The sequence below is a fragment of the Diplotaxodon limnothrissa genome, linkage group LG9, assembly GCF_057381915.1.
Source record: "Diplotaxodon limnothrissa isolate DT_005_m linkage group LG9, D_limnothrissa_male_GT1.1, whole genome shotgun sequence".
NCBI lineage: Eukaryota > Metazoa > Chordata > Actinopteri > Cichliformes > Cichlidae > Diplotaxodon > Diplotaxodon limnothrissa.
In genome coordinates this window covers 12,947,792-12,969,463 of record NC_140604.1, presented here as the reverse complement: position 1 = coordinate 12,969,463, position 21,672 = coordinate 12,947,792, and the positions used below count along the sequence as shown (strand labels likewise).

The window sequence follows — 21,672 nt, the reverse complement described above, 5'->3', positions numbered from 1 at the left end:
CAAAAGTAAACAAAATGAATCTTTAGTTCATGACAAAAATCCCAGTTCTTTTAAAATAGCTCTCGTGATGCTGCTCACTTATATTTGCATTTCCTGCATTGGGAAAAGTAATAATAATAGTAGTCTCATTCTGACCTTGGATCATTTAGCTCCTTTTCCGGTTCTCTCCTTCAGGACTCTCCAGTCTAAGAATGAGCTGTTGGAGCCAAAACTAATTTAAGTTATAAGCGGTTGCCAGCTTGCATTTGGCGCCATGGACAGCTGCATTTCTCACAGCACGTTCAGTCTGCTTTATTTCCAGGCTCAGTACTCAGGCTGGAGCTTCTTAAAGCCCCCCTTCAACCGTCTGAGCCAAATGGACTGCATTTAGTCTTTCCGTGGTACTCATGCTCACATAAAGCACACTGATGCCGTTTTCACAAGCCAGTGCAGACTAATGGCAGACGGACTGCTAACTTCCATGAGGTGGTGGATTTTTGGTTTCTCTCGTTAGTCTTCAAAGTTATTCAGAGAAAGCTTTCCAGTGTAGTAAATAATAAATGATGAGTGCAAACTTTTGAAATTCACTGTGATGATGCACTTTTCCAGCAGAGCTTTGGAGTCTTTTGTAAGAAGTCAGAACAGTAGGTGTAAATGAAACCAGGCACGCCAAAGTATGTTAGGTCTAATTTTAGGCCGGTAAGTGCACTGCTGACATTACAATGACCTTCAGACAACTTTGCTATGGCTCCTGTAGCAGCTAATTGTCAACTGTGTGCATATCTGGCAGCTGCAGTTAGCTCTATAAAACACACAGAGAAGCTCAATGACAAATGTTTAAAAATCCCATCCCGTGAGTCATGTGTGTTGTTTGAAGTGTCGTTCTAGTTTCTCCTGCAGCTCCCACACTTTTAAAGCCTGAAACATCTGATCAATGACCAACAGCCCCTTCGTGATACGTTTGAAGAAAGGTTTTTATTATAACTGCAAAGTCTGAGAGTGAAATATGAGCTTTGATATAAACACCTAAAAATTGCATATACAGATCATTTTGAAACCATGTGCGTGTTCCCCTTCCCCAAAGTGCTGACTTGAACACATTAATCACACACAATCAAATCTTTGAATCAAATCACAGGCTTACATTTAGCCAAAAATTACACTGAGTGCTGACCCTGGAACGAGAATATTGCTGTGTCTGAGGGACAGGGAGTTAACATTAGCCTTGAGGAAGCCTACAGAGGATTCAGAATAACAGCGAAAACTTTCAAACTCTTTCTGATGAGGCAGACCAGGTCGAATAATGACAAACTTCCTTGAGCCTGTCGAGTTTTGAATAAACTCAGGAAAGCTAACGCAATTATCAGCTTCATGAGTTTGCCAACTGGAAAAAAAATGTTTATGATTATATGTTGAGTCTGTAAAGGTAGATGTTCCCTAAAATAGGACACAGCCTGTGTTGTGTTATTCATAACAGCAGAGTCCAAACAGACTCAGGACACTGACGACAATCTAAATACACTCCCGGAACACACACGCGCGCACACACACACACACACACACAAACACAAATTAAAATTCTATACATTTTTACAAAATTATCATCATTACGTTCCCCTGCAACATCCAAAGTTGTTTTTTCCATATATATATATATATATATATATATATATATATATATATATATATATATATATATATATATATATATATATATATATATATATATATATATATGTGTATAAAATCACTAACTTATTGTTTCATTCCAACAGCTCGTTAAGTGCAGCTTCAGCGCATTTTGAGTAAAATGTCCCAGGCTGGATTGAAAAAGCTCTGGCCTCCTTATTCTGTGCAAGACATGAGGCAATAAACAAAAAAACAGGGGAGAAAAAAAACAGAAAAACAGCTGCAGGTGGCAACAGCCGTCCCGCCGTGTTCTGATCGGCACTGGACAGCACGAGGCTCAGGCGCCTTCCCAGTGAACTTTTCTCAGCCACGCTTTCATTTGAATCACTAATATCCCGCACTAACGTTAGCAGATACTCAAGTCTCTCCCAGGCCTTCTGAGCTCACTGCCTTCCTCTGTGCTAACATCACTTCCTCCAACAGCTCCCTTCCTCTCCTCCTCCTCCCCTTGCCGTGTCTCGCTCCTCGTCTAGGGGATGGGTTTGTCTGTGCTCCCACATTCGAACCGCTCCGTCCCACTGTAGAGAAAGGATGGAGATCAGAGGTTAAAAAATAATAACTGTGCCATCTAAGCCCCGTAGTTTAATGTTCTTAAGCTGGATGGACTCTTGTTATCACTTTTAAAACAGCTGCTGAGCCTGTCTGCTCTGTTAAATAACGGTGACGTGATTCATGCTTTATGCCAACAAAACAAGCGGCAGCTTTTAACCACAAATGGAAAAGAAGCAGCATTTTTATTAGCCAAGCAAAGAGCTAATTTATGGTCTTGATATGCTACTACATCAATAGCGCATATGTGCTACACAGAGTTCTGCAGACCTACTTAGTGGCCGAGTCAAAATATGTAGGAAAACCTCCAATTTCTGCGCTTCTTATTTTGCTTTTTGGGATTTTTAATTCACTTTTTCCTCTGACGCGTTGCTCGGGGGCAAAGCTGTGTTTACTTTCTGCAGGACTGCACCCTTGCTGTAGCCTCTCTGCTGGTTGAACTCCCACAATCCTCCTCTCTGCACACCCAAAGAGCTACGCTTGGAAGCAGCACTGCACGACCATAAATCCAGCTTTGCTTGTGTGTGATTAGGTCCAGGCCTCAGCGGTGTAAAGTATAAACATAAAGTACTCTGCATCTCATGTCTGCTTCCTTCTTCTAGTCGAAACAGCTCAGTTCATTTGCACTGCTTTAATGTTGTTTTCCATTTTATCAAGTAGTGGTAGTAGTGAAATTGCTAAAAAGTCTAATTTAATGGAATATGTGAGGGGGAAAAACAGTGGTTTATTTCTGCAAATGGTCATTTTTCCCCCGTAATTACCAGAAAACGTATCAAATTGTCTCAGACTTTTCTAAATTATGCCTTATTCCATTAGTAGAGGAAACAGTGTCTGGGATTAACGCCACTCTATTAAATCGTTTTACAACTTCTGGAAAGGGCTTTCTTTTGGGTTTAATGTGATATTTATGATGACGAGCTTTCACACGCTGATTCCAGCAGGACACTTTCTGCATTAACCGCACTCACAGAGCTGCTGATGATGTTGTCCTCGTACGGGTGCCAACTGACATCTCTCACGCACGCGTCGTGGCCCACCAGTCTGGTTACCACTGTGCCGGTCAGCACATCGTAGACTGGACACACACACACACACACACACACACACAGGGTTCAACTGATTTTCGATTCTTCAAATATTACTTTGTGCATCAGCTCACGCAGACTTTGTTGCCGTTTACACACTGACAGACACACACAGTCACTTACTGACGATTTTGCCCGTGGAACAGCCGGAGTAGATGAATCTCTGCCCAGTGCTGAACTCTGGTGAGAAACGGCAGCGTATCAGGGTGTGGAGGACGCCATGACCTCGGTAGGTCATTACTGAGGTGTCGCCTGTCAGCTTGTGTCTCTTAAGGGCTGCGAGGAGCAAGTAAACAAACACAAAACTGCTAAATAACAAAAAGATGCACAAGGATTTCTCCATTTTATAAATTTTTTTTTTTACTGTTTATGCTCTTTCCTCACACTTGTCCTCAACTTTAATCCAAAAGACCATGTAGATTTATATCAAGCTTAGAAGAAACTGCACCCTGAACTAGATCGTTTCATTTTGTTTAGTTTTTTACCGCCTCGTCTCCTCCTCTATCTCATTATCCAAACTCCTATCCTTCACTTCTCCTCCACTCCTTCCCTCCTCTTTGGCTTGTAATGGTAATCACTCTCCCTACGTGTGGCTTTAGAGTCTTTTTATCCTCACGACACACACACACACACACACACACACACACACACACCCCCCTTCCCTGTTACTGCCTCCTCTCTCTCTTTTTTTAATATCATCATTTCATCTTTATCTCCTCCTCTGTGTGACCTCTCCTCCTCTCGTCCTCCAACTTCCCCTCTGACTCATTTACCACGAGTACCTCCCTTTCGCCCTTCTTCGGCCCCTCCCCTCCTCACCTCTCTGGGGAACCTGCTGCCAGCGGTAGTCCCAGTTTTGCTGGGTGACAGCCAGACGGGAAGCTGCCAGCCCCTCTTTGGGCGAGAACTTCCTGACATCCCACAGCTTGATGGACTGGTCCTTCGAGTTGCTGATCAGGTAGCGAGCGTCACCCTGGCACCGTGACAAAATGGAAAAAAAAAAGAGACCGAGATCTGAGAGTTAGAACAATACATGTGATTGAATAAACATCCTGTACGATTAATGTTCTCATTTAAACCATTTCCAAGTAACTGGAAAACTTTTTACTGAGAGACCCCCCCTCACAGACACACACACACTCGCACCCACCTTGCTGTGGATGAAGGTGATGCCGTCTCGGTGGCCGGCCAGCTGTCCAACAGGCTGCGGTCTGTCCTCCCGCAGCGTCCGTCTGTCCCACACCTTGCACAGTGCGTCATCGCTGCCAGAGAACAGCAGCTGGGACGAGCTGTCGGCGAACGCCACCGCGTTCACGTCGTCCTCGTGGGCATCAATCTGATGAGGATGGCAGCAAAAGAAAGAGTCAGTGTTTACTGTATGGAGCGTGTGCACATGTGTGCAAGAATGTGCTATTTACAAGTGGGCTATTTACATGTTGTTGTGAAAAGTGTGTGTGTGTGCGCACTTATGCATGTCTGTGCCTATGCAGAAGTAATGAAAGGAGCATTTTTCTTCAAGGCTGCTGCGCACTGAAACTCAGACTTTTCAGTACATAAGCCTCAAAGGCTGTGCTACAAACAGGCTTTATACACACGGCATGGTTGTGAGTCTCCAAATGCAAAGATGTAGCTGTTAGTAATTACAGCAGTACAAGTGTTTGTTAGTTTTGTCCTTTATATGTGCAAGAAGACGAAATAAATCGCAAGATAAAAGGATGTGTCACAAATGAAAGGATAACTCAACATGAAGCATGGTGATGAGCGGTTCTAGCAGAACAACTGAACTGCTTTCTTTCATAAGACATTTCATTATTTACCGTTTTAATGATGTGGAGGCCATCTCTAACAGGTTACTATGAAGGCCACAGCGTGTGATTCACATCATTTTATAATCACTAAACCCATTCAGTCTCATTGTGAGACACAGATCAGCCTCAACAGCTTTCTATTGATTTGCAGAAATCCTTCCCTCCAATGGGCAAAAACACTAACCGGAACCACAGCAGCAAAATGCCCCGACTTCAGTTTCCCATCACTGCACTGAATCGTGGAAAGTCTAGTGCTGCACATGAGGAAGTGACAGTGAAAGTACAAACAACTAATAAAAAGTTGAGAGATAAAAGCACAGAAACACACCACAACACTGAGGTAATTAGGAGGGACAGACAGAGAAACGGCGGACGACAGAGACGAAGCAGATGGTCGAGGTCGAATGCTGACTTCTGCGCACGGGGCGGTTATGGGAGGAGGGAGGGCGGTAGGTTTAACCCCCACCGTCCCACTGTGTGGCGGAGCTGGACTCTTCGCTGCTATATTAGACTACAGGATGGTGTAAAACTTTATGTAGTTTCTGCTCCGCTGCATCTGGCTAACCTTGACCGAAGGATGAAGCGCAAATCAGACAGACGTGACGCTGAAACGGGCACGGCCAAGGCGACGCGCGAGCAAAAAGACATAAATGCACACAAAGACACACTAACCTTCAACATTCGTTTATTCTGCTCAAGATCAAAAACGTAAAGGCAGCCGTCGTTTGCTCTGAAATGAGAGAGAAGAGAGGCTGAGAAAAGAATAAAACAACTCCCCTAAATTGAGGCTCTAATAAACATATTTCGAATATACCGCCAACAAATGGAAGAAAAGCAGAGTTGTGCTTGAATTCAAATTTCATAAAGAGCCTTCAGTACTCATTTCAACCCTGTCAGTCACTGCCTTGAAACATAAAAGCAAATTGTACTCACCCTCCCAGGATCTCTTTGCCATCTGTGGACGCAGCCAGCGAGAACACACAGAACCTCCTCTCATCTGGACTACAAAGCACAACAGCGCACACACACACAGGTTGGACACTGCAGTAAGAGCACAATTGCTGATTTACAACCACACTCTATCTACTTTATTTATTTTTTTGGTGTGGGATAACATAAAGGCTTTATGAAACCAAGCATCACCTTTTAAACAATGTTTTTGTTAGGAGAGCTGTGAGTTTAATGGCAGTGCTTTGTTGAATTAATGATCTATGTTTAACAAAAGGAGCGCACACAGAGCGAGAGGATGGATGTTGGGGTGACAAGTTCTGACAGCATCATTCATCCAGGTGGTAATGAAGGGAGAGGAGGGCCTGCTGGTAAGGAATGATAGATTACCTGCTCCGTAATGTTATAAGTTACTATGAGGGGAAACACTAACTTGAGGTCCAGGGCGGTGTGGTTTTCACTGTCTCCATCTATACTGCACATATGAACTGTGGGGGAGGAACAGAGAGAGACACGTATGACTAAAACATCGCAGCTAAAAACGTGTTTGATATGCTGCTTAAAAACAAAACAAAAACTCCTGGAAGCTGTGGCCAATGTAAAAGCACTTTCAATATGAAAGAAATCACTTCCTGATTCATTTATTCACTTCTTCGCATTTCTCACAAGTGATGCTGTTAAAGGCTCTACTTTCATTGTTCTATTGTAGAAATGTTTAGACACTACATTGTAGTTAGGGCTGAATATCGTCACGGATTTCTAGAATCGAGTCGATCCACGATTCGATTCAATTCAATTCAAATCGATTTGAATCTGGGAAATTTTGCCTCAGACAGTCAGAAATATTATAATTCAGATCAGGACATTTACATATTTTTGTATCTATAAAAAGGAAGCTGACACTTTCCAGACTTTATCAAAGGTGTGAGCATCACAGCAGATGCCTTTGTGTCAAAGGAGCTGAAGATAAAACAGAAAAACATGAAGGTGATTTTTCCTGGCCTGGGATTTTATAAAAATATTCTGCAGTACATCAAAAACGAAAGAAAACCATTAATCAACATATGAACATTACCTCTGAAGTTACAGCGGTTTTATTAGAGACACGGCTAAGCGTTTTGCATTTTGTATAATTTTAAAAAGTTTAAAAATTTGTTCAGAAGCCTATTGAACGGCAGAAATTAGGTTCTCTTTTCGGAAGTAAAAGGAGAAAAAAAACATCGGCCGACAGCGCTGTAAACAACGGTAGTCTTGTGCGTAACAAGCAAGCAAATAATGCAGAAAACAGATTTCAGGGATAGACGGGAAACTGTTCTTGAACACTGAGAAAGAGAGAGAGAGAGAGAGAGAGCTGTGCATGAAGTGTGATTTTATTGTGGTAGAAGCAAAACAGTGAAAGTAAGAGGGAGTCCATGACGATGTTTATGTGAAGCGTAGTTTGGATATTCTTTTGCTGCTGGTTTGGTCAATATTGTTTGGAGAGAGATGAAACTAACAGCTTTAGAATCAGCGCAAAATGGGCGTAAAAACAAAGTGCGGACCCGCCGAAACATCAGAATCAGCGAGCTGTCGGCTTTCAGCCCCGGCTGTGTCCCTGCCGTCGGGTGAGAAAGGCGACATCTCACTGATTCTGATCCGTGGGTCTGCGCTTTGTGTTTACGTCTTTGTGCAGAAGCCGTGTTCCTGCTCTCATTTACTCTTTTAAATGTTTGGTGGTTGTCAAAATTTTGTGATGTCTCACCTGAGATTCTGGAATTTTGGGCAAAATACATTTATATTAAAAAAATCGATTCAGGATTTTAATGAATCGATATCACGTTGTCCAAGCCAGAATCAATTTTAATCGATGAATCGATTATTAAAACCCACCCCTAATTGTAGTTGCATTAGGGCTGCCACGATTAGTCGACTAGTCACGATTACGTCGACTATCGTCGACGATTTTGATATCGACTATCAAAATCATCGACGACTGATTTAGTAGTCAACGCGTCGTTTGAAGCTTTGTAAGATCACAAAAGACGCAGGAATAAGTAGAATTTAAGAGTGTAATAACAGACTGAAACAGAAGATGGCAGCACTGCATGTACAAGGATGCCAGCTGCCGTTAAACCCCGAAGAAGAAGAAGAAGAAGAAGAAGTAGCTGTATCCCAGAATTCATAGCACAGCCCAGCTCAGTTTCCAACAATGGCGGCAGCTAGTTAGTTTAAATATTACTCTTGTTATTCTTTCTGGGTCACAAAATAAACGTTTAACATATTTTCAGGCGAGAATGTAGCTGTGTAAACCTCAAATATCTGCTCAGTTTATCAAGACACCACATTTTCAAAAACGTCTGTTACCCACTAGCTCGATAGCTAGCCGAGGGCAAGGCTCACTAGAGCCCGTGAGAACACCAAATCGTTTTCAAATCCACCGGGGTCTTTCGCTACTCAGGTTAAACATGATATATAAGTCACTTAGATAACTTAAAAATGTTATTGTTTGGCTTTTTTTGTATTTTATTTGTTCCTAAGTAAATCGGTTTGGCTGAGATTAAAGTTATAGTTTTTACACAGCTGAATAAACGTCAAGCAGACAACTGATTATCAGAAGTGTGAGATGCTGGAGAATAAACTCCAGTGTCCTGTTATATTTTAGATAGCAAGGAGTTTATTAAAATTCACCGAAACAATCTGCAAATTTCATTAAAATTTAATAAACTATCATCTTGTCTTTATTATTAGTTTGCACAGACCTTAAACACTAGCTGTAAGCTAATGATAGTTATATAAGAGCAGATGCATGCTGGTGCAATAAGCTGTACATCCAATGAATGCATGATCTGATTAGTCGATTAAACGCAAAAATAATTGGTGACTAGTCGACTATCAAAATAATCGTTTGTGGCAGCCCTATTAGATATACCTTACTAGAACTGGGTTGGATCCCATCTTTCCTTCAAAAATGACTCAATTCTTTGTGGCATACACTCAACAAGATACTGGAAACATTCCTCAGAAGCTTTGGTCTATCTCGATATGACAGCATCACACAGTTGCTGCGGATTTGTCACAAATCCCAAAGGTGCTTCATCATATTGAGATCTGGTAACTGTAGAGGCCATTTTGAACACAATGAACTCATTGTGATGTTAAAGAAACCAGTTTGACATTATTGAATCTTCGTGACGTGGCATGTTATCCTGCTGGAAGAAGACCAAAGTGTAGCAAGACAATATTCCACACACCATTACAGCAGCACCAGCAGCTTGAACCAATGATACTAACCCTGCCGTACAAATGTGATGGCAGAAAGTGAAACTCCTCATTAAGACATTTTCCAATCTTGTACTGTCCAAATTTGGTAAGTCTGTGTTTCCTGTTCTTAGCTGACAGCACTGACGCAGTAGGGTCTTCTGCTGTTGTAGCCCATCTGCTTCAAGGTTTAACATGTTGTGCATTCAGCGATGATCTTCTGCACACCTTGTTTGTAATGAGTGGTTATTTGAATCACGGTCTGGTCACTCTTCTCTGAGATCAACAAGGTATCTTCACCCAGAGAACCGCTGCTCATTTTCAGTTTCTCAGACCATGTTCTGTAAACCCTGTGTGGGAAAATCCCAGCTGATCAGCCGTTTCTGAAACACTCAGACAAGCCTGCGTGACACCAACAACTATGCCACGTTCACTCACTGAAATCATCTTTCTTCCCCATTCCGATGCTCAGTTTGAACTTCAACAGGTCACCCTGACCATGTCTACATGCCTGAATGAACCAAGTTGCTGCCATGTCATTGGCTGGTTAGACATTTGCGTTAATGAGCAGCTGAACAGGCATAGCTTATGAAGTGGTGGGTGAATGTATTTTGACACACCAATACAATAAGCAGCTGTGTATACAGCAAAGCTAAGTGTTATTTACTCTTATTTAGTACCTTAAAATACTTTCTTTTCTGAACATTTTTAAAAATAAATGTAATATAATTTCTTCTTTAAAGCCACAAAAACAACCTGTGGTCTAACAAATCAGATTCTGAAAGTCTTTCTGGATATCAACGACACAAAGGAGAGGGATCATCTGCCTTGGCAGTTCAAAAAGCAACATCTTTGATGGTAATACTGGATAACTTACACATCTGTGAAGGCACCATTAATGCTTAACAGTAAGGGTTTGGAAAAATATATGCTGCTATGTAGCCATGGGCTTTTCAGCAAAGACCTTGCTGATTTCAGCGAATCAATATTAAACCACATTCTGCACACATCTATAATATAATATAAACATCTGCCGCATTAGGAAGGGAAAAATATGACAGTTCTGTACTGAACAAGAATATAAAACAATACTTTTTCAAAATGATTAGCTTTATAGTTCTAAAAAGTTCCCTCTGTTGTTTAAAAAATAAGAAAGAAACAAAAACCTGCACCTGTCCCAGCCTAATATTCAGATTTTTTGTGTCTGCTCTGTCTAATGGTACAAATATCCTTTTATGTGTTTGATTTACAGTTCACGAACAGTCCCAGATTTTATTTTTTTTTTTTAGGAAAAGTGGATTTATAATCCCAACTAAAAAAAGAAAAAAAAGAAAAGAGCCAATCTTGAAGATTTATAGGTTTGCTGAATCTTTACAGAATTAGTTTTTCTAATGATGGCAAACTGTTTTCCTCATTTCATCACGTAAAATTTTACTAGTCCCATAGCCTTACTGTAGTCAGACCAACTGGAGTAGAGCACGTGGTGTGCATCGGGGGTGAAGCAGACATCCAGCACGCTCCAGCCCACGTCACGGGCCTTCACTGTTCGCCACAGGTGAAAACGCCCCCTACTGGTGTCGTACAAGCGGATGTTCTGGTCTGTAGCAAGAAAAAAAACAAAACTAAACAAAATACAAAGACTCGCATTTGTTTTTGTTTGGGTTTTTTTTACAGGTCCCTCAGAGGTTGTTTGTTTTTTAATTTATTCCTTGGGTACAAACAGAGTGATTTATTTCACTTTCTCCATTTTGTCTGTAAGACTAATCAGTTTGAACTAACATAAGGACTCATTTACACGTGTATGTCACCAGCCTCTGGTTTGTTGTTCAGGGCTTGCTGCTGATCACTAACACAGACATAATACAAGAAGAATAGTCGTGACAGTTAGGCAAGCGTAGGTGAGACGTGGTGAGACATGTTGTCCTCCGCTTGTTTAGTTTGCTTACAAAACAGTAACTTCATTCATTAATCATTAAATCAGGAAATAGGAACTGATGATGCGCTTGATATTTGTTTTTTAGAACATGAGAAAAGTCCAATAATACTCCCCTCCGCCTGAACACAGTCTGTACACAACACAGCATGATTTGGTGATCCACGCAGCAGCTTTAAACAAACACTCAGAATAAAAATCAGACCTGATTCAGCCCCTCTCGATCCTCAAGTTGGACATCGTCCTATTTACCTTGGCAGGCGGAGAGGAACATGTTGCCATCCTCGCTGTACACTCCACAGAAGGCTTTCTGCTGGTATGTATCCTTGTGGGACACATAGTTTGGCAGGAAACTGCAGAAGAACACTGGGGTCACAATTTTAATATTTCGTCTTCTTCATGTCCAATGCATTGTATATTTTCACAGCAATTGTGCAGCTATCCCTCTGCTCCAACAGAGCACAATGGTCCAATCAAGGCTTTAATCACGCTAAACTAATTGCTATTTAATTCTAATTTAGATTTTAAATACTCCAAAGTTACTTACTGCGTACGGATACGACTGCACTCTCCGTGGGAAAAACTGGAGCCTCTACATCTGCCTTTTTCTCTCTGCACACAAAAACATTTATTTGCAGTTTCATAACTTCATTGAACTCTATAAACAAAACTAATACGACTGCACTGCCGCAATTATTTTCCATTTAGATTTTATTTCTGGGGTCTGACCTCTGCTAGCATGTGGGTGAAACTGCGATAGCCTTTCAAGGAAGAGGAGGCGGTGGCCAGCAGGATCTGAGTGCGGATCTCACTCCGGTCCACTTCGTGTGTGTCAGGTTGGGTGTCCACTAAAGACAGAACACAAAGAACAAGCCTCAGTAGGAGCTCACATTCAACAACAAGCTCTCAGAACTTCAGGCATGCTCTGATTAGCCGTCCTACATATTTGAGAGAACAATCCATGGAAATATTTGACAGCTGAAACATTGTTTTATGTTTGATCCATCACTGATTGACAGACGATGAACAGACATGCAACGAGAGCAAAAGATGAAACACACAAAAGGAAGAAGAAACAGTATTTAGGCCTCACTAGTTCTAGAAAACAAAAAAACTGAATTGAGGTTTCCATAAATAACATTTTTGGGATGGCAGTGAAAACAAGACAATAACATTACTGTAACACGATTATGTCTCTAAATGAAACCTTACTGACATTCATTCACTGCTTCACTACTTGGAAAGAGAAGACATCATCCTAACGTAATTACGTGTATTTCTGCACTGCAGTGGCTGCACTCTAAATAGATCTGTTAGCTTTCCATATTATGTGATCATTGTAACGATGTATTTAAGGGTATAAATGAAGAGTAAACCAACAAAGTAAAAAAACTGCTTATTTTCCTGCCCTGTGTCAGTGGGAGGTTACCTGGTGGATTATAGCGGTCACCCAGCCGTCCATCCCAGGCTCCATCGCTGTCTTCATCAGAGTCAGAATATGACTGGACCAGCTGCAGCCCTGTGGCTCCACTGCCATGGACCAGTCTTACCTGACCCCTGCACATGCAAGCAACCAGTCAATTAATCAGTTATGATTAATCCAATTATCTATTGCCCTAGTGCAAAGATGTACCTAGAAAATAAAAAAGACTTGACAGGTGGAAACCAAAGCTAAATGGTCCAGCTGTACAACATGTAGCAATGACAACATTTAAACGCTAAAGAAGTGAGAAATGTCAAATGTTTTTTCTTGCAGATCTCGGTTCCCTCTGGTCACAAGAGCAGGCCCTGCCAATGTCACGGTTCACTAAAGAAACTATTACAGAGGGATATACAAAAAAATTCCAAGCTTATCCAAACTGAAATGGGAAAACCTTAACCCCCACTTAGCTTTGCAGCGCTGGAATGTGATGTGACGTTTCAATTATTTGCTCTTTGGCAGCGAGATAGAATACTGCATGCATTACTTCTATTTGCCTCTAAATGTCATTTAATAAGTGCCCGATACGCTCACCACACACAAGTCATTTTCTCTGCAGCAACTACACACATATGTGACAAAGACTTCTGTCCTAGTTCTGAGTTCAAGAAATTAGAAAGTAATGAACTAATGCTACAAGTCCCCGGGGCAGTCCAAAAACATGTAGTCCTCACCACGAAATGCCTCTGGGCAGTAATTTTGAAGAATTATCCAATTTAATTTCAGTTGTCAGCAGGACGTATAAACTGCACACACAGAATCACCAGCCACGTGTTAATAAAAAGCTTTCTTCCCTCGCCCCCAACAAGTTTTTCTTCTATCAACATTTTGGCTGTTACAGAACTCTCCCACAGATTTAATTGTGGAATGCTTTGAGTGTCATCGTCTTTAATAACGATTACGTCTCTCGGCTAGAAAGAGGAGCGCTTGCTTAAGACTGCTGCCTCCATGACTCAGACAAGTGGTGGATCGATGGTATGACTTGCTACTAGAAGGACTTTGACTTTATTGCACTTGTGTTTTTATGTATTAATTGCTCATTTTTACTTCTGCTAGTTATGGCCCACTTTCACCAAAACAACTCCATAGTACCTCTGCTACAAACCTAGGCCCTCCGTGGTATCAGTTTGAGCGTTTTTAACTGTGAAATTCACCTTCTCAGTAAGTAAGCCAGCACTTCTGCTAAGTCAACGTCCTCCTCTGATGAAGACTGCCTGTCCGTCCTGCGGCCTCGGCTGCTGCTGCCGCCCTGGTTTGATTCTGTCGCTTCAGACTGCTCTCCTGGGTTGCCACTGGAAGAGCCCCTTCCACCAGACATCCCAGAACTGGACTGTGAGCCCATAGACTGAAGATGGCCTACCAGAGAGAATAACGAGACGTGTAACAACAATTTCAGGGTTACCTGACAACGTCACGTGATCCCAGACACCTTGGAGAGGGACGAGAAGCACAGCAGCTAGGAAATAATGTTTCCTGGATACGGCGTAAGCCCTATAACAGCTAAAGTTACTGGCGCAAACCTCTCCACTCCTTCAATACAAACTAACCATCCGTGTATTGCACATTAGCTCGTCGTGTTTAAAATGCTTGGGGAAGATTTAGTTCGAGCTAGCTGATAATGCTAACGATAACATTTGGCTACCGTTGGACTGTCAAACGATCTTCTTGACAGCTCGTCGGTCCACCTCTTTGTCGTTTCTCCGCGTACTGGACCGTGTGCTCGGTGTGCAACTTCCGCACCGTCTAACAGAAACCCCTCACAAAGCTAGAGAGCCGGAGGTCTGAGAACACGGTGTTTGATCAGTCTGCTAGCAGAGCAGGTCCGTGAATCGCCATGTTGTTTACAAAAGTATGAAAAAACCCTGCGCGTGCCCCCCCGCTTGCCCTTTCAACGTCACGTGACCAGCTGCCAGCAACAGTTTACCGTGAAGCTATTAAAAAAATAAAAATATTTATTGACAGGTTTAAATAAAGTTTAGAGTAGAAGATAAACCAGATGTTTTTTGGGGGGCTTTTTTTTTGGCCATCTACAGGAATTTTTACTCAAATATATTATTTTATAATTGTATTATTTTATTTTGTGAAAGAAATATAATAAATATAATCTATATGGATTATATAATATAATTAGAATATATATAATATATAATTAGAATATTTCGTAATGTATGTCGTATATTTATATGTCCAGAGCATGTACAGCCCATATAGGCTTCACATAACTTTAACATAACGATAAACATTAGACTGTAGTCGTACACTGAAGGCGCTCGTAATGAATGGACTTGGACTCTTCTGGCTAGTAAATTTAGTTTTTCATATTATTATGTATTTATTTTTTGGGTGTGTGTGTCTGGTGGTGGTGGTGGTGGGGGGGGGGGGGGGGGACCTTCTTCTCTTCAAACTAAAATGAAAACAGCACACAGAGTAAAGTGGAAGGAAACTAAAAATGATAACATGTCAAGCTAAGCAACTTAAAGTGCCACTAAGCAATCTATTTTATTTATTGTGAACGACTGTACTGCTCATTCCTGTGTCACCTCAACGTAATGAATCAAGTCTGAGGTTGCTCATGGTAAAGAAGGTGTTTGTCATCTATTCCCGAAGGGCGGGGGTCCTATAATTTAATAACCCGTCTATTTTTTGACACCTGCGTTATTTAGGTCCTACAAAACAGTCTACCAGTCCCCCAGGATTTGGCTGCCAGGGCCACTGTGTGGACGTGGGGCTCAACTAACCGAACTACCTTAGCCTCTAAAATCTACATTTTGGAATGTGTTCCAGAGGGTGTCACAACAAATAATGTGTGAATATGAAGAGAAGAAGGTCTGAGTCATCAAAGCCCACAACATGTGACTTCTGAATTCATGACATGTCTGCAAGCTCTTTATCGCTAAACAATTTGCTGACAGCGTACAGGAAGATTCAAACAACATACCAACAGCTGAACCACTAATCCAGGGCCTCTCACTTACAGATGGGCCATGGGCTGAAAACGGACTCATTTCATGTGTTACATGTTTTACAGTACATTTATTTTATTATTTACCAAACACCAGTGGATATCATGCAAGTTATATCTGAGGAGGGACATTTATAGGCACAAAACAGCCTCGGATACAGGCTATAATATTGTTAGGAATCATCCATTATTTAATAATCACTGCTTTAAGAGTTATTGTTTTAAATGATGATTGGTGACTCTAAACTGCCTATAGGAGTGAACCACTCATATTTTTTCACCAGATATAAAATGCAAACAACCTCAGCAGAATTTACTCTTGGTTTTGATGTATGGCTAATAAATTTCTGCTCCAACATCTATCACATTGTAAGCGTATGCAGACTGCCTTAGGTTTACTCTGTGTTTCCTTTGCTACAAGTATGACCTCCTGACTTATGGGCCGTGGTGTCCATTAAATAAGTGTTGTTGCAGTTTGAAACATTCAGACTTCTGTTGTGATCACTGTACATGGAAACTGTAAGTGGTAACAGGCAGTGACTGATCTAGAAAATTTTACATGTGAGAACAAAGGAGGAGCAAGAGATCTACACAGGGTAGCACATACCTCTGTAAATGGTACAGAGGTATAATAACTAATTATTATATCGTTATCTCTTCTAAGAAAACAAAGCCCCTCCCCCTAGATCCGCCCCTGATAACAGGACTGGTGCTTATACAGCAACTTTCTACTCAGTTTGAGCACTCAAAGTGCTTTGTATAATAAATCTAATTCACCCAGTCACATACAGCGTCATGCAGTGCTTTCATCTATACCTACACACCTTTAGCTAACATTTTCACACACTCACACTCTGATGGATGAATCAGGGGAAACTCAAAGGGCTAGTACTTGCTCAAGGATACTTTTTTAGCTGGGAATCGATCCACTGCATGTCTGATTGGTAGATGATGATGGGTTGTTTTCTTTTTAAATTAAGGGATCATCTACATTCTGCATGACACAGGACTGCCTGTGTAACAACTCCTGCATGAAGTTGGCCTCCTGTGCAGTCTTCCTGTGAACAAGACCAGCTGTCTGTGCACAGCAGAAGCCATGGTGTGTGTGGTGTGAATTCCAGGTGTCCAGGTGGATCTGCCTACAACAGGTGCAGAGACCTAATCAGCAGGAGAACCAGTCTACACCTCTGAGAATCCTCCTCCATTGCATCCACCTGACTGGACATGACCCAAAACGAAAGAGGATTATCCATGGATGACTCTGGTAATTTATCATTGATACAAGCTGACGTGCAAGAACATGAATTTTTCTTTGTAGCTTAAAATATACAGTGTTTTCCTCTTGCTAATGAATATATCACCATTAAGTAGATATTGCACAGGACTATTAGAAATGTTGTCGTTAACAGACAGAAGTGATGGAGCTTAAAGAGCCAAACTTAAAGTCACAGTTTGTCCTCTAACTGTGTGTTTCCCCTCCTTTTTCTGTAACCATCACTGAACTGACTGATTTCTATCTAATCTCTGGTACACATCATAACAAAGAAATCTTTTTGAAGAAAACAAACAGATAGTCATGAGGCGGGAAGCTTTTTAATGACATCACTGGAGCACTTTTTTTTCTCACCGTGAACAACACGCTCAGTGCAGCCCCTTGTGTGTCTCTGAAGCAGGCAAACATTTTCTCATGATCAGATTTAAGATGATAATAACTCTAACAATGCATGTAACTGTAAATGTAAACAATAGGTTGAAGGAGGAAATATTTCTGGGACAATCAAGATGCTGCGCAATAGCTATTTTGACTTAAGTAGCAGAACATGTTTTTGTTTAGTTGAAAGGTTGCAGTCCTCACTCTGTTCTTTGCAACCTGTTCTGTGCTTCCTGGGTCTTAAATTGGATCTAAAACAGGCTATTTGGACCCTATTTATCCATAGCTCCAACTTACAGGTGTGACCTGAACGTGCAACATGCAGGGAAGTTACTGTTTTGGAAGGAGTGCAGCTACAAGGATACACTCACTAAATGTGTGTGATTGTGCCTGTTTGAGATGTGGCTGTGCACAGGAGGCTTTTGTTTTGTTGGGGTTATAATTTGGGTTTTAAGGGTTAAAACTAGGATTTGGGTAGGGTTTGGCACCTGATGGTTTATTTTAGGATTAAGAGGATGGACAATGGATTAATGTCACTAAATGTTCTCATACAGACAGGAATACAAACATAGCTGCACCCGCCGCCCACATACACACAACCAACTGTAGGTATTCATTTATCATTGTGTAATTACTTAATAGTTACTTAATAACGACGTGGACATGACAAACTAATTAGTGCCTCCAAAAACAGTCTCTCGTAAAGGTGACTGCTTGCAAAGCATGGCATACGTCAAAAGATATGTATCTACATATAACAAGTCAAATTCTGAACGCTAGAACATTCAAGTGCAAATGTTTTTAGTGAGACATTCAGATTTAAATACTGTGAAGAAAGTTTCTTTGAAAAGACAATGGGACGGTTTCATCACTCTATAAATGTGTGCCGAGCAATCAGAAGATCCTCTGCCACATGTCACAAACCAGTTCCTCCTCTTTGTGAGTACACATCTTTACTCTCGGTAAGAAAACATTGTCATCATTAGCGATAAATTAATATAAACTCTGATCGAATGCCCAAACCCATCCCCAAACCCCCTAAAACATAACCTCACATACAAAAAGTTCACGTAGCAATTGAGTTTATAAATCTATACTTTATTACAGAATATTACCTTTTATAGTAAATAAGACCTTTTTTTGTTCCCATATTTGTACAGATGCAGTATGATCTCTTACAGGATGTGTTCACTAAGCAGTTTTGCATAGTGCTCAGGGTGATTTCTTTTGAGGTAAACATCCATTTTTCCTTTAACTCGCTGATCTCCAGTAAGCCCTGTGAAAAAGAAGAGAAAAAAGTCTTCACTACTTCACAGGTACGCTTAATAATACACAGTATAAGGCAGTGGATGTGTTAAATGTTTGAGAGCGTATACCCAGCTTTTCTGCCGTTTTTCTGATCTTCTCCAGTGCAGCCTGCTCATCTCCTCCCTCTGATATGAGGACTTCTATCTCCCCCACATGATAGCCAAAGTCAGCCTGGTCCAGATCGATCTGCACGCCCTCCTCCTTTAAAGTAAACGAGCACCGTGCTGTTGTAAACTCTGCAAAGCACACCAGGTCCAGTTTGCTCAGCCACGACTCATCTTCCTGTGAGAAGCCCGCCTCTGACTCTCTGTCCTGTTTTATGACCTCTTTGACTCTCAGGTGAATTTCAGGCAGGCTGGTTATCTCCTTGTAACGGGTGCACAGCGATGCTGCTGCTTCACCCTGCTTCCCGCTCTGCGCTTCTGCTGTCGGGCACTTGAGCTCCCAGCATCCTTTACGTTTACGCAGCCACATGTCCCTCAAAGTCAGGTGAAACTCAGGAGTATCGAAATACTGGTCGTGAATCTGCTGTTGGCCAACGCAAACTGCTGATGGAAAAAGGGATTTTTTAAAATAGATAATTTAATAAATAAAATGTAAAAAGGCTGATACAGATAATTAAACTTCATCATTAACCAAAGACAGATGGCCAGTGTCACTACAGTTAGACAACAACCACAGGAATTAGTGCCATTAAATGCTGGAAAAGCCTTTCAGTGGCCGTTTATAATTCGTCGTGGATCAGAGCGTCAGATAAATGCCTCCGATCTGACTGGATTCATGTGTAAATGTGTGGCGGACAAATTAAACACATACCCCCGATCTCCTCCAGTTTTTTCAGGGTGTCGGCATTGCATAAAAATTTCCTTTCCACTTCAACACTCATCTAAAAGAAAACAAACAAGAAAAACAAGAAAGAAAACATGGTGAGATCCAAAGTGATAGTGTAATGCACTGCAAATACGCCCACGTCTACTTTAAAGTCACTGTAGGAGTGATATAAATAGAATGGTGTATGTTGTATATGATGAGTTAATGCTCTCATTGGTGGGCAGAAAGCACAGACTGACTGTGTTATGGGAAATGTTTTGTTATGTTGCTGTAACACCACTGCTGATGAGTGGTGGTGAAGATGACCTGTTGGGGGTTCAAACAGAGCAACAGACGGGAAGGAAGGTGACTAAAGTGAATTTGAATGTGACAAGATTGTTAATTAGCCAACAGGCTGCTTTGAGTATTTCAGAAAGTGATGATCTGCTGGGATTTTCACACAAAACCATCTCTAGGGTTTCCAAAAAAAAAAACCTTCTGAGAAAGAGAAAACATCCAGAGGGAAGTAGTTCACTGGGTGAAAACACCTTGGTGATGCCAGAGGTCAGAGGAGAATCGCTAGACTGCTTTGAGCTAATAGGAAGGAAAAAGTCAAAGAACTACTTGCTACAACCAAGGTATGCACAAGAGCATCTCTGAATGCACAACAAGTCAAACCTTGAAGCAGACAGGCTACAGCAAGCTAAGAACAGGACTAGAAAAACATTGCCTTGTCTGATGAGCCTCGATTTTTGCTGTGACATCATGATGGTAGGGTCAGAAACTAGTGTAAACAAGAAAGCATGGATCCATCCTGCTTTATATTAACAGTTCAGGCTGCTGCTGGCAGTGTAATGGTGAAGGGAACATTTTGTTGCCACATTTTGAACCTCTTAGTAGCAACTGAACATGGCTTAAACACCACAGCCTACCTGAGTACTACGGGAAAAATGTTAACTAATTTGATGACCCTCCATTGCTCGATGGTGGGGTCAGAATTTAGCGTGAACAACGAGCTAGCAAGTGTTATTTTTTGTTTTTCTTAATAAAAGTGAGTTTACTGTACTCAAATGCCCTCACCAGATCTCAATACAGCAGAGCACCTTTGGGATGTGGGGGAACGCAAGTGCAGCTGGACAAAACGGCAGTAACTGTGTGATGCTTTCATGTCTATGTGGAGCAAAATCTCTTAGGAATGTTTCCACAGCTTATTGAATGTATGCCATGAAGAATTAAGGCAGCTCTAAATGTAAAAAATCCAATCCAGTACTAGCAAGGTATACCTAAGTGGCTGGCAAGTACTGCCAAAATTCAGCCTGTAATTTAACCTGCTCTACACTGAAATACAGTACAAGCATCAGTAATAATACAGTTATACTAATATAATAATATTAAGAAAATTATATAACCTTTAGTTTTCTATATTTTGACTAAAATTAGGTTATATACATAAATGTCTTTCCTCGTAAAAGGTTGTTTACATTGTGCTATTGCTAATGATATGCTAACTTTCTTCCACTTAAACAGCCACCCCAGTTACTATTGACTGTCCTTAAATGTTATAATGTAACCTATGTATGTTACAAAATAACAAAAAACGTATCTCCATTAGTAAGTTACACCGGTCTAATTATCACACTCGAGCCGTTCAGCCCAGGCGGTGCAGCTGCTGTGGAATCGTGCGGGAGCTACATGTCAAAATCAACAATATGAACCACAGAGTCTCCAAAAAAAACACCAAGTGTACCGTCACACACCTTCACGCATCAGCTCCTTCACTCCAAACAATTCGGCTTTGAAATCAGAGAAAAAGCTCAATCCGTGCGACCTCTACACGTCAGCAACGTTTGATTTCGCACAGGCGCAATTAAGGACACCTATTGGTATATTCAGGAAAATCACTTCCTGTCCCAGAAACGCAGGGGACATACAGATGGTGCAGTTTTAATCCGCTCCGCTTCATAAATATTTATCCCACATAGTCGGCTGTTGATGTGCGCCACACCTATAGTTTGAGTGAAAACATGTCAGAATTCGTGCGGAGGAGGGTGTGAGGAGGCCGGCGAAGGGAAGCTCCGCGGTCACATCTCCATTATTCAGCTTTAATTAAGTCGTCACACTCTTTGTGACAATCTAAGTTGGCAGAATGGGGACTCATTTATTATTCACCTTTTAATGTGAAAATGAGGAAGAGCTCTCGCATTTAAGGGGCATTCCGTGTAATTTGAGCATT

General features: G+C 41.4%; 2 protein-coding genes across 3 annotated transcripts; both read right to left on the bottom strand.

The window, feature by feature from the left end:
- Positions 1–1,700: 1,700 nt before the first annotated feature.
- On the bottom strand, positions 1,701–14,552 carry dcaf11 (ddb1 and cul4 associated factor 11). The gene is made up of 15 exons (XM_085362733.1): positions 14,351–14,552; positions 13,863–14,064; positions 12,658–12,785; positions 11,958–12,076; positions 11,776–11,840; positions 11,481–11,581; positions 10,748–10,894; positions 6,492–6,546; positions 6,044–6,112; positions 5,783–5,840; positions 4,453–4,638; positions 4,122–4,275; positions 3,426–3,578; positions 3,186–3,292; positions 1,701–2,186 (listed from the first exon to the last, which is right to left on the bottom strand). The coding sequence occupies exons 2-15, from the start codon at positions 14,048–14,050 to the stop codon at positions 2,076–2,078; spliced, it is 1,641 nt and encodes a 546-aa protein (XP_085218859.1). The 5' UTR covers positions 14,051–14,064; positions 14,351–14,552; the 3' UTR covers positions 1,701–2,075.
- A 3,890-nt stretch (positions 14,553–18,442) lies between these two features.
- On the bottom strand, positions 18,443–21,295 carry thtpa (thiamine triphosphatase). 2 transcript variants are annotated; one of them, XM_085361978.1, is made up of 4 exons: positions 21,197–21,295; positions 19,446–19,515; positions 18,698–19,177; positions 18,443–18,597 (listed from the first exon to the last, which is right to left on the bottom strand). In XM_085361978.1, exons 2-4 carry the CDS (start codon positions 19,513–19,515, stop codon positions 18,497–18,499), a joined length of 651 nt encoding a protein of 216 aa, XP_085218104.1. In that variant the 5' UTR covers positions 21,197–21,295; the 3' UTR covers positions 18,443–18,496. The 2 variants fall into 2 exon arrangements, with proteins under 2 accessions (XP_085218104.1, XP_085218105.1); XM_085361979.1 differs by having other exon boundaries at positions 18,698–19,174.
- Between the last annotated feature and the right edge of the window lie 377 nt (positions 21,296–21,672).

Excerpts from the sequence above, each read along its gene's own strand:
- dcaf11 (XM_085362733.1), bottom strand. The coding sequence starts at position 14,050 with ATGGGCTCACAGTCCAGTTCTGGGATGTCTGGTGGAAGGGGCTCTTCC. Across the intron at positions 11,582-11,775 it reads TGCAGTCGTATCCGTACGCA|TTTCCTGCCAAACTATGTGT; the intron begins GTAAGTAACTTT and ends GTTCTTCTGCAG. Across the intron at positions 4,276-4,452 it reads TCACCTTCATCCACAGCAAG|GGTGACGCTCGCTACCTGAT; the intron begins GTGGGTGCGAGT and ends TCACGGTGCCAG.
- thtpa (XM_085361978.1), bottom strand. The coding sequence starts at position 19,515 with ATGAGTGTTGAAGTGGAAAGGAAATTTTTATGCAATGCCGACACCCTG. Across the intron at positions 19,178-19,445 it reads AAAACTGGAGGAGATCGGGG|CAGTTTGCGTTGGCCAACAG; the intron begins GTATGTGTTTAA and ends TTTTTCCATCAG. Across the intron at positions 18,598-18,697 it reads AAAAACGGCAGAAAAGCTGG|GGCTTACTGGAGATCAGCGA; the intron begins GTATACGCTCTC and ends TCTTTTTCACAG.